We start from the raw sequence: 13257 nt of genomic DNA on the forward strand, positions 1-13257 counted from the left end.
GTTGATTTCATGTAATCGAATGAACTATCTTTCAGTAAAGCCGTCCCAGGAACGCAACTCATAAATATTGACAATATAATTTTAAAGTATTCTACTTTAAAATGTATAATATATGTCTGAATTTCCGATATAAATGAGTCAGATTAAATTAAATTATTAAAAAAATTTTTTACTAAGCAACAACATTTTTGTTTAATTTATTAATATTTTGTATTTTGACACCGACATCCGATGTGGACCTCGACACGTTAATAAAATCATTTTTTTAGTTAAATTGTGGTTTATTTCCCATTTAGAATAGTTGATTAGGTATACTGAATAAATTTACCTTAGTCTACTGAAGCCAAATAATAAAAATAAGAACTAAAATATTTATCAACGTAGAAATATTAAATTTATAATATAAATTTTTTCTCTATTATACCCTTAATGATCAATTCACCTAATCCATCTGTTTTTTATTAAAAAACTATTTCCCTACTTTAAAACTTTTATTAACAAAAATATAAAAACATTAAATAAAGATGGCATTGTCCTTAATAACTTAATTTGGTGCTAGTTGCGGCCTATATTGGAATTGAGGTTTACCAATTGGTTTTTTGGGCAAAGGTTTTGGAGCTTGCTGGGGTAAATCTTCATCTTCTAGTTCGTCTAGTTCTGCATCTCTTGGGTCACATTTGTTGCCAGCTTCATACTCAAACTCCCTAAAAATTTAAAACGTTAGTTATCATAAGGACTATTACTAAATGAAGATTTAAAAAAAGTTATCTATTAAGTAAAACTAATTTTATTCCTTTGTTACATACAGAAAAATTTTAAATGTGTTATACCACATGTAACAATTATTTAAGAAAACAAAAAGGCGCAGATGTTTCTATTCTATGTTAAATTGGGAAATGGTGTCAACAAAAGGCAAGTTTTAAATATGTTGACAATGAGAGTGAAGACAGAAAGTGATATGACTACCTCGGCACTAAATAAATAAATAATGGACCAACAACTAAGAGATAACAGCACTCATCGGAAAAGCTAGATAAACATTCAAGACAAACCTTCTTTAAAAGCCACAACCTCTCTTTTAACATAACAGTAAGAATATTGCGGCGCTACGCATTCTCTGTGCTTTTTATGGTGTTGAATTGTGGACTCGTACATGCCATCCTATAAGGAAAAATATTCGGAAAGCGAGGTTCAGGAAGATGAAGAAAATCCTGGTTAAAAAACCCCAGAACCTGATTCAACACAACATCTGTGCAGATTTTCCACACTGCTGCAGATAAGATAAAGATTGCCACGATGATCGTCAGTATTCGTCACGGATAGGCACTTCAAGAAGAGGAAGATATTGAATCAATCGGAAACAAGAAACAAGGTGCAATATTTAGCTTAAACTGTTACAGGTTTGAAAGTCGATGAAGTACTTATTATAAAAATATTAGGAAAAAATTAAAAGGAACTACAGAATCAGTGAAACGAGAAGTATCTTCGCTGCAGCAGCCCTAAAACATATGTAGTATAAGTGATAAAACAATACAAGTTGGATATTCTGGTAATGGAAGAAAACAAGTAAAAAGGAACCAGTGTAAGAATAATATACAACTACAACTTTTGAATAATGGAGAAGAACATATAGTGCTAATAACGAGTGATCTGTTACATCAGTCCTTAGTGGAGTTCGAGCCCATATCCAGGGCTGCTTTATCCATTAGGCAATATAGGCAGTTGCCTAGGGCGGCGAATTATGAGAGGGCGGCAAAAATACTGTACAAAAAATACTTGTATATAAAAATTGAAATCGAATAACATTTAAGTACATAGTACATCCATCAATGGAATATAAGTGGACATTCAATTCTAAAAAACATATTGCATTTTCTTAACACTATTCATTCAAAAAGGACAGAAGTTGTAAATTTAGGGATTACTGGGCCGTCGAAGGCACCGCAAAGGCATTGTTCTATAATTTTCTTTAAACTCAATCCTTTTGGGTTATTCGTGGTTGAAAATTTGCCATTTTTATTAAAAAATGTCGCCTTTTTGGACGGCTTTTTGCGAATACCTTAAAAATTATACATCTAACCAAAAAAAAACTATATAAAACATGTTTGTAGCTTATGAAAAATCAAAGAGTTTCGTTCCTTCATAAGTCTTCTAGTGATAACATAAAAAGAGATATGGTAGGTGAACAGACATTTTTTGTGCATGCTCAAATCAGTGTGTTCAACTTAATAACAGAGAAATGGTTGATTTTAAGGGTATAATGCTATCAATATCTTTTTTAAGTACTGCCTGAAAAGACCTTTAAAACGACCGCAATGTTAAATTTCGATTACATTCAAACTAAGCGAGATATGGTGCAACAAAAAAGGATGACTAATTTATTTTAAGATAAAATCCGAAAAATGTATATTTTAACCCCTCATCCACCAGACTTAAATGCATCGTTTTGCTTCTACAATACCTTTTACTATAGTGTTATTTGTATGTTCAACAAGTTGGACGGGTTTAAAATGTATGGTTTTAAAAAAAATAAGATCAAATTATAGAGAGCATTTTAAATTTTTTTTTAAATCTTCCTTTTTCTCCATGTAACTCGAAAATGATAATGGGGTACAGTAATGAAAGAAAAATAAAATTGTTATCTAAAAGAAAAACTACATTTTTGTTAGGTATTTCTTTACGTATCTCTATCACTTTCGAATTACATGGAGAAAAATGAAGATTTTTAAGGAAATTTCAAAAACCATCCATTTTCAATCCGTCCAACTTTTTAAATATATATAAAATACTATAGTAGAAGGTATTGTAGAAGGAAAACTATACATTTCAATTCCGGTGGATGAGAGGGTTAAATATACTTTTTTTTTTCTATATTTGTATATACTATTTCTTATTTTATACTCATTTTTCCTTAAAATACATTAGCCATAAGTTTTTTGCACCATATCTCGCTTGGTTTGAATGTAACCGATATTTAACAATTCTCGTTTTAAAGGTGTTTTCAAGTTCTACAAAAGGTATTCGTATCATTATTCCCCTAAAATCGACCATTTCTCTGTTATTTTAAGTTGAATACACCGATTTGAGCATGCACCAAAAAAATCTTTTTTCACCTACCATCTCTCTTTTTATTAAAACTACAAGATTTATGAAAAATTTAATCTCTCTGATTTTTCGTAAACTACAAAAATGTTTTATATAGTTTTTTTCGTTAGATGCACAATTTTTATAGTATTCCCAAAAACAGTGTCCGAAAAGTGAAAGTGATTTTTCCATTGAAAATGGCAAATTTTTAACCACGAATAACTCAAAAAGTATTGAGTTTTCAAAAAAATTTATAAAATAGTTTTTGCTTAGAATTAGGTTCTCTGGTCACTTCCGGTGTTAGTTTGATAAAAAAAACCACCCCCGAGAACGGGTAGGAACCACCCCTAAGTTAAAAGCGCCATATGATATTGGGTAGACTTTGTTTATTGAGCTATTCCCTACTTACAGTGAAAATATCAAGTAAATTGATGCAGTAGGATGGAATTCGGAGCCAAATACCCTCACTGAGTGCACTAATAGATACCTAGTCGGAAAAATGAAAGAATACCCATGAACGATCACATCAATCACTTATTTTGTATTTGCTGTCTTTTTCTATAAATAACAAACGTTTGTTATAGAAAAAGATAGCAAATGCAAAATAAGTGATTGATGTGATTGTTCATGGGTATTCTTTCATTTTTCCGACCGTATATCATTCATAATACATGAATGCATTCACTTAAAGGGTCATTTGGATACCACAATAAAATCACCAATCACCAATAATTGACATATCTAAATATTTAAAAAAGAGTGGATTGAAAGATATTTTCCCTAATTTTGAAATTGCTTTGCGCATTTATTTGTGCCTCCCAGTTGCCAACCAACGTGTCCGCTGAAAGGTCATTTTCAAAAATGTCAAGAATTTAAAATAGTCATGAAAATAATTTCCGATCAAGAATGACGCAAGAACTTCTTAACAATTTGTCGATTTTTTCCATAGAAAGTGACGTAACAAAGGCGATAAATTATGACGACATTATAGATGATTTTTTCAAAGAAAAATCAAGAAAGAAATCTGATGTGATCGAACTGGAATGACAATTTTTATGTGTTTTATGTAATTTAAATAAAAAAATCTGTTTGTAAATTTTTTTCGCAAAAATGGTACATGTTTGAAGGGCGGCTACTAGAGAATTGCCTAGGGCGTCAATTGACCTAAACGCGGCCCTTCCCATATCTAAAAGGATTTGTAGGTTAAAATTACAAGTCAAGTCTAGAAAGTTAAGTTTTTATAAATGTGCATCATTTATAAAATCGGAAAATCAGAGAATAAATACAATAATGTAAGGCAGGAATTTCCTAGTAGTAGTCCAAGTAATGAAGCTTAAAATAGGACAAAACCTCGCAATTTTTACAGAATGGATCGATTTGCTTGAAAATTTGAGAGTAAGTAGTGGATAGTTGAAGGATCAAAATATATATGATGCTGAAAGGTGCTTTTACCATAGGGGTGATTGCCACCCCACGTCGGGGTGGAAATTTTTTATTATAGTTTGACCGCAAAAGTTGGTAAAACATTCATTCCAAGCAAAAAACGTTCAATACATTTTTTTGATAAAATGAATAGTTTTCGATTTATTCGGTATCCAAAATGTTAATTTTATATCGAAAAAATCAATATTTTTAACCACTTTTCTGCTAATAACTCAAAAAGTTTTAGTTTTATCAAAACAACTTTGCTTAACAAAAATGTACCTTTTGAAAAAATAAACAAAACCGTTTTTTCTAATTTTCTTTACGACCAATAGTAATCAAGCTATACTTTATTAGATGGTAGCTCTTCTTCGTCAAATGCTAAATATTTTAGTTTCAAAGTCAAAAGACAGGAAAACTATGTATTTCTCGGGGATAACTTGTTTAAACTAATTTAAAGTATTTAAAAATATCTATATCCAGAAATAAAAAAGTCTCTATTTCAAAAATTAAGTGACTTATAATGAAAAGAATGGCAGCCCCTATTTTTTTAGCGAAAAAGTGATCCGCTACAACCCCTTAATCACCACCCTAATTTAAATTAGTCATTGACTTCAGTTGGTGCTCTTTATTTATGTATTATTTATAGATTCTATAAGTTTGACTGGCTTAGAACGATTAGTTTTTAAGAAATGGAGTTAAAAGCGAATAACGAATTTTTGTAGTTTGGTAAAAAATGGCTTTTTCTTCAGAATAAAAAGATTAGCATGAGAGATACGGAAAAATGTTTAAACATAAAATTGAAAGCTATTTATTTCCCATGAATGTGTTTTGCAAAAATTTTTCCTATGGTAAAAATTAAGTTAACTATTGACAATTAAAACTTGTAATAACATGCAAAAACCACCTTTACTAACCCTTTCAAAGTCAGCTCTTTTTGCGACTAATTATTTTAAAAGGATTTAATATTAATAGCCCTATAGATCTTATAAAGACCTACAAAATTATTTTTTTACTAAACTTTTTAAGATAAACAATAAAACAGTTACGGTTAAAAAATCAATATATTTTTTTGAAAAACAAAAGGAGAAATACAATTGGAAGCATAATAATGTAAGTTGGCGCTGTTTTTAGTCATTAGCCTTATTCGTTCTTGTTTATTTATGTATTGTTATTAATACAGATTTGTAGATTCTAGAAGTTTGACTGGCTTAGAATGATTAGTTTTAAAAAAACAGGAGTTAAAAGCGAATAACGAATATTTGTAGTTTGGTATTTTCTTCAGAATAGAAAGATTAGCATCAGAGATAAGAAAAAATGTTTAAATATGAAATGGTAGGTTATTTTATTTCCAAGAACTTGGTTTGAAAAAACTTTTTCTACGGCAAAAATTGAGTGAATCGTAAATGAGTGTAATATCAAAAAACATTGATTTTTTCGATATAAAACTAACACTTTCGATAGCGAATAAATCGAAAACTGTGAATTTTATCAAAAAAATGTATGGACCATTTTTTGCTTAGAATGAATGTTTTTATCAACTTTTGTGGTCAAAACATAATAAAAAATTTCCACTCCCGAGATGGGGTGGCAACCACCCCCATAGTAAAAGCGCCTTTCGGCATCATATAGATTTTGATCCTTGGACTATCCACTACTATTCTTAAATTTTCAAGCAAATTAATCTATTCTGTAAAAATTGCGAAGTGAAAAGCTTCGGTTCCTGTACTAAAGCCAGAACTGATATACACTACAGTGCAATGGGAATTAAACAAGACAATTGACGACGAAACGTGGATTGCACTCTAGGTCAGAACACGTAACCAACTCGACCAGATTTTGGTAGAAAATAAACTTAAAAACTAATAAGAGATATCAGGAGTTGTCGAAATACGGATGCCGACTGTGATCATATACCAATGACTACGAAATTAAAAGGGAGAATCACAAAAATCAGAAAGCAGATACAAAAAATATGACGTCTCCAAACTCAAGAATAAGAACACTGCCGAGAACTTTCAGGTAGAAGTGACGACAAAATTACTTCGGAATAAAAATCTGGAATATATTGAGATGTAGTTGAGATGAATTGAAGAAGCTACGAGAGAAACATCTCAAGGGAGATTAGGACAAGTAAAGAAGATGTAAGAGAAGGAATGGTTTAAAGCTGATTCTGAATTTGGGCCAAAGAAACAGAATAAAACAAAATTACCTGCGACGAATAATACTAAAAGATGTGTAGTAGTAAGGAAAGAGACCATATGGCTAAGAAGTTCCAGGAAATGCAGAATGTTAAATTCATAAGAACATAAAAAATTTCCACCACGAGGTGAAACGAAGCAGTGAACAATATGTAAGAGTCCAGAAACACAAGAAGAGCATGTTATCGAGTTACTTACCGAAAAACTGGATGGTAATAATGAGGAGCAAGTGGAAGTAATAAGGGAAAGCAAAGATCAAGAGGAAGTAGTGAAGACATCAACTATTGAAAAAGCAAGATATAAGTAGGTAATAAAAATCTTGAAAAGCAATAAAAGTTCAGTTAGCAATTATATCCCCCCAGAACTAATTCAGCATGGGGAGGACTTAATTATAACAGTCTATGGACACTTCTGATCAAAATCTAAAAACTAAAGGAAATACTGGAAACTGGAAGCATGGAGAGAAGCAATAGTGTGTCTCATATATAAAGAGGGAGACAAAGCGAAATGTGGAAACTATAGAGTAATACTCTTTTAGACTCTCTTGCATATTGCACATTGATTTCTCGTCCACCATTGTCATTAGATCTCGCTTCCAGCCACTACTTTTAGAACAACTGTTAAGAAGTACTAATAGTATTTTACAAATAAACGTAAGAATTCCAAGTAATAATTAAGTATAACATTAATGAATCGTAAGAATTTAGCTTAAAATATAGGAAACTACTACTATGGCTAATAACTGGTTTGATAAACTATAACCAGAACATATACCAAATATTTAACTCACCTTTTAACTCCTTCAGGATCGACATATCCATATTTTCCTTTAATAACACAGTCAATACCCAACGTTTCTTCCTTAAATGTACCGTCTTCGTTTTCAAAGCCCCAAGTGATACTTCCATCAGGATTATCCGTTCTATATTTTCTCAAAATTTGAACAACAGGTTTCTTTCTCCTATTTTGTTCGTCGTCATCGTATTGAGGACGTGGCGCTGGTCTGAGAGCTGGAGCAGGTCTGTACTGTTGTGGCGCTGGTTGAGGTCTGGGCTGTAATAAGTTAAAATTTTTGTTAGATATTTTGATAACTAATTTTCTTATTTTACTTTTTATTATTTTACTTCATTTTGACTTCAACTATTCTTACCCTATTCCAAAATTTCTAATATGTAAGTTCAATAGCATAATTATAGTGGCCTAGCGTGACGAAATTATAGACTTATGGTTTCTGGCAAAATATTTGGATTCTTGGTGGGTTTTTTCCACTGCCGAATGTGAAAAAAGGCTAACTCGATTGTATTATATGACAAGATCCGTTACAGACTCGTCAGAGAATACCATATATCTTGAAATCTTTTACCGAAAAACCATATGGATATCCTTCTCGTGCCACATACACACACCGCAGACGAAACACAACTCCAATCCAGATGAACCGTGGGGGTCATAATTACTGTTGCAACATATCACCCAAGCTATGGTCCGCCACATTTATGTGAGGGCAAATATCAACAATGCAGAGCTCGTCAATGCTTCCGATAGTTAAAGCCTTCATAATTCCACCATCAATTCTACGATCAAAGTGGGCGATCTGACCATCATCAATATTTACAACACTCAAACATTCCCTAGCTACACGTTAGCAATCTAATCTTAATAATAGGAGAATTCACCGAGCGATATGTTGGCTTTAAATACAAAAAGAACTACCCGACCTCAAAATTATGGAATGAGCAGATATACAAAAAATATATCTAATCTACAACCACAAAGATATCGTTACATTCAAATCAAGCAGATGGGGCTCTAAAACAAACCCAGACCTATGCTATTTCACCTCACATCAGAACACAACCCCATTCCTGTCTACCGCCACATTATTAAATACTTCCCACATGGCCAACAAAGACTAATTTTGCTTTAATAAGTATAAGTAGGTATACAGATTTCTGTGGTCACACATCCCAACTACCATGCTGGGACTTCTCCAAAGTCAACTGGACTAGTTTCGCCGGAGACTTAGCTTCTAAAATCCGATTCATACGACCTCGACCTCAGCACCACCAAAAATTCACCAACCCTGTCATTAAGACCACCAAAAAATACTCTCCTAGAAACGTTAGACTAGAGTACATATCAGGCTGATGTGCAGCCAGCGAGAGACTATATGAAAACTGTATGGAGGACGAAAGATCAGAAGTTGCAGACGACCTGCTTCTTAGTCTGGACAAAGCGAGAAAGGCCAGATGGCGGAATCTCACTAAAAAAATGCCTGCAGATCCTTCTGAAAAAATTAGGAACCAACTCTCATGTTCCAGAAACTAAGCCAAATATTAACGCAGGCCAAATTGGCTACAAAATAGTGAAAGCGTGCAGAACGTAAGCCTACAAAAAATACTCACGCAATAAAGAGAAAACTAAGTGCATTAATGAAAAACGGGAGTGAACAATAAAACTTGTCAAAACCTTTCACAACTACAGAAATGAAAATCACTCTACAGGATACATTAACCACTGCAGTTCTTAAAGCATTGTATAACTAAAACAAAAGAGTGATTGACGACTTTCTACTCCCAGATTCTCCATTCAAAGATTTTGCCTAAGAAATTCAATAAAACAAAAATCATCGCCATACCCAAACCTTGCCAAACCCGAAGGCTGTAGGCCTATTGCCCTGTTAAGTGTACCGAATAAACTGCTGGAACGCATCGTCTACAATATGCTAAATCCAATTATACTCAAAGCTCTACCCATATGTCAAGCAGGCTTCAGATCAAACCAAAGTTGTAAGGACAATTCTTTTTCTTCTTCTTCTTCTTCTTTTTTATGGACATTACTCTGTCTGTTTTTTCAATGTGCCTCTAAGGACAATTCTTAGCGCTAACAAATAATTTATCTAGCGAGGCTACGAACAACGTATGGAAACAGGCGCAATCTTCATCGAGCTAACTAACAACTACCAACGACACTGTATGGAGAGAAGAATTAGCATCCAAGTTCTTAATAGCTACCAAATGCAAAACGATGACCTCAATATTGAAAGACAGGAGACCTACTGTTTAACAGGATCTTTTAAGTATTAATACGGAAATCATTCCGTAATTCAAAAATCCTAAGCAACTATCATCACCTGTTCAACCTCTATCTATAAGAAAAATAAGTAACCAATAAATAATATTTATTATTTATCATAATATATGACATCATATTATGATGTCAATTGTTAAGGTGTGCATTGAGTAATACGTCCCTTTCTTTATATGCTAAAATCCTTTTATAAAACATGTCCTTGGTCCATATTACTTTATCTCATAGATAGGGCCTATATTTGAAGATACGACCTAGTGCCGGCCTATATTTGAAAATTTTATTATTACCTTTTGCTGCCTGACAGGTTGCCTGGGAATATTTTCCTCATCATCAATATCTATTTCTTGTCTGACTACAGGCCGAATCGGTCGAGGTGCTGGCCTACTTTGAGCAATTGGTCTTAGAGAAGGTTGTGGTTTTTCCCTGATCTGGTCTCTAAGTATGGGTATTGGTTTTTCTGGTCTAAAAAAAAGTTTGTGTTATAAAATTTGGAAAGTACAATAGAGCGTTGAATATCCGAACTAATTGGGGGACAGGGTTGTTCGGAAAATCGATTTTTTTGGATAATCGAACTGTATTGATATAGCAATACTATTTATCCATACGCGAATGAAAGCCTTATTTACATACATATTTACATACATACGTGTATATCTTTAGTGACAAATAGGATGGAAATTAAACAAAAAAGTGCTGTATTTGCAAGAAACTGAAGATTTCTTAAGCATTAAAAAATCTTCAATTTTCTACTGCCGAAGTAATCCTACCCGTTTACTAGCGGCTGGGTTACGTGTTTTTTAAGCATGTGTCTGGAAAAGTATTTCAGAATGGATTAAAAAATATGAAATTTGATTTTCGGTGTCAGTTTGTCATCACAAATTATATGCAACAAAGCTAAAACTCCCTGGGATCTAGTGAAGAGAAATGGGTTCTCCCCAGGATCTTTTTTGAGTAAACCGCTTATACAGGGTGTTTCATTAATAATTGTCCATAAAGTAACTGGAGAAACCTTAGCACAAAATATGAAGATTTAACCTAAAACACTTAAATAAAATATTCCTCCTTACCGAGATACAGAGTGTTTTATTACAAATATCCTAAAATAATTTTAGCCCATTGTTTTAACACCTTCCAATATTTTTTGTTCAAACTTAACCAACGTATTACACATGTTAGATTACTTTACATATTGTTAAAAGATAGTTTTCCTCTGTTACCAGAGGCGTGCTGTAGGGATATATACTTAATATTTCCCCCTTTTCCCCTCACAACCTACGCCACTGTCGTAATAATAATTTCATCATGTTTTTTTGATTCCTTGTTCGTTTTTTCGTAAATATCATCCTCTTGTCTCCATGCGAGTGAGTAGTTTTCAAGTTATTTGCGTTTAAAGGTAAAGGATTCAATAAGATTATGTGTATTTTAAACACATAATCTGATTTAATGTTTAAACATAATCTTATTAAATCCATTACCTTTAAACGAAAATAACTTCAAAACTACTCACTCTATTGCATTGAGACAAAAGGATGATATTTATGTAAAAAGTAACAAGGAATCAAAAAAACATGCTGAAATGATTATTACGACAGTGACGTAGATTATGAGGGGGGAAATTAAGTATATATCCCTATAGCACGCCTCTGGTGACAGCGGAAACAATATTTGAACATTAGTTAAAACATTTACATGTGTAAATTTTGTCAAGTTTGAACAAAAAATATTGGAAGGTGTTAAAACAATGGGCTAAAATCATTTTACGATATTTATAATAAAACACTCTGTATCTCGATCAGGAGGAATATTTTATTTAAGTGTTTTAGGTTAAGTCTTCATATTTTGTGCTTAGGTTTATCCAGTTACTATATGGACAATTACTAATGAAACACCATGTATACAGCATCATCTAAATCCGTGTTTAAGACAAGTTTTATCGTATTACGATTTGTGGATTCGTCAGAAGAATTAAGCCGGAACATAAAGTTACTTATGGTAGGGGAGCCCAAGCGGAGATTTTTGCAGTTACTCGAGAGCGTCAGATTATTACATGGAGAGAAACCTTGTATCTTGAAAATGTACCTCTACCATATATTGGCTCTTAATACAGGGGAGTTCGTTAAGTCGGGGACCAAAAAAAATCTATTCTTAGAAAAACTCGAAAACGTCAGATAAAGATAAGGTAAGATAGGTACATGCAAAACAGTGTATATTTCAAATATCTGACGATTTGAGAGGGGCGTAAGGAAATGAGTGAGTCCCAAAGTTTCACAAGAAAAAAGCGAAAATTTCGCGAAATGAATGACAGATCGAAAAACTAAAAAATACGTACTCAATATTTTTCAAAAATCTATCGAATTATACCGAACACGACTTTCCACGGAGAGGGGTAGGGGTAAATTTAATATTTTAAATACGAATCTCGCGATATTTCGCGAAATTAACATCAGATCGAAAAACTGAAAAATACACTTATTCAATATTTTTGAAAAATCTATCCAATGGCACCAAACACGACCCCCCGTAGTTTGGGTGGGGGGTTACTGAAAAATCTTAAATGGGAGCCCGCTTTTTTTATTGCAGATTTGGATTCCTTCCATAAAAATAAGTAACTTTTATTCGAAACATTTTTTCGAATTATGAATAGGTGGCGCTATAATCTAAAAAAACGATTGTTGGAAATAGAAAATTGAATTTAAAATGGACAAGTCTCCACTAAAATGAAAAATTTAACTTAACTTTTTTTGGTTTTAGGACCTACTCTTCACAACCCAATAGGTCACCAAAGCGCTCGAGTGACTGCATATTTAACATACTTTGGTCCCCTACCAATGTTTGTCAAAATAAGGATATAATGCCTCTAAGGATGGTAATAGTTATTTATGTATTAAGAGCGAAAAGTAATACATTACTGCTTAAGAGTAAGAGTTACTAATTACCGAAAGCAATAATGTCACTTTGCGCTTGTAATACATACATACAAATTTTTTTCTACAATCACTTAATAAAATGAAACTATTTTTAAATCATTAACTTTATTGTAACTATTTTATATTCAATTATTTTCAATGGGAAATAAGCCATAATTTTACCAAAAAAGTGATTTCATTAACATTTTATTATTTATTTTTATTATGTATTTTATATCTTTCAGTTTGAATGTTCAATGTGTTTGTATTGTATGGTTGTACGGTTTGCTACGGACGACGGGCGTGCGTAAAATCAAACTTTATGCGCTAGAGCGATAAAGTGACGGTACTCAGTAATCAACTTTTCGTTGCCATTGACAAGCGAAAAAGTCTTCTTTATCAAGTGATTGTAGAAAAGTATATTTAACGTGTCAATCGTCACAGTCCAATCGTTTATTGCTTTTATTAATTATCTACTTCTTGTAGTGTTTAATATGTAGCCCTATTGAAGATATGTTGCGTTAAAATCGGCTTCAATATTAATCGTTGTC

General features: G+C 32.5%; 1 protein-coding gene across 1 annotated transcript in view; it reads right to left on the minus strand.

Moving 5' to 3' along the window:
• Window positions 1-472: 472 nt before the first annotated feature.
• LOC114326148 (tyrosine-protein phosphatase non-receptor type 23-like) overlaps window positions 473-13257 on the minus strand; it is a 65557-nt gene continuing 52772 nt past the window's right edge. The window contains exons 3-5 of the mRNA XM_028274398.2: window positions 10088-10262; window positions 7498-7760; window positions 473-704 (exon numbers count right to left, since the gene is read on the minus strand). Of these exons, the coding sequence (XP_028130199.2) occupies window positions 545-704; window positions 7498-7760; window positions 10088-10262 (598 nt within the window). The 3' untranslated portion in view covers window positions 473-544. The remainder of the gene's footprint in view (window positions 705-7497; window positions 7761-10087; window positions 10263-13257) is intronic.

The sequence above is a fragment of the Diabrotica virgifera genome, chromosome 5, assembly GCF_917563875.1.
Source record: "Diabrotica virgifera virgifera chromosome 5, PGI_DIABVI_V3a".
In the NCBI taxonomy this organism is placed as follows: Eukaryota; Metazoa; Arthropoda; class Insecta; order Coleoptera; family Chrysomelidae; genus Diabrotica; species Diabrotica virgifera.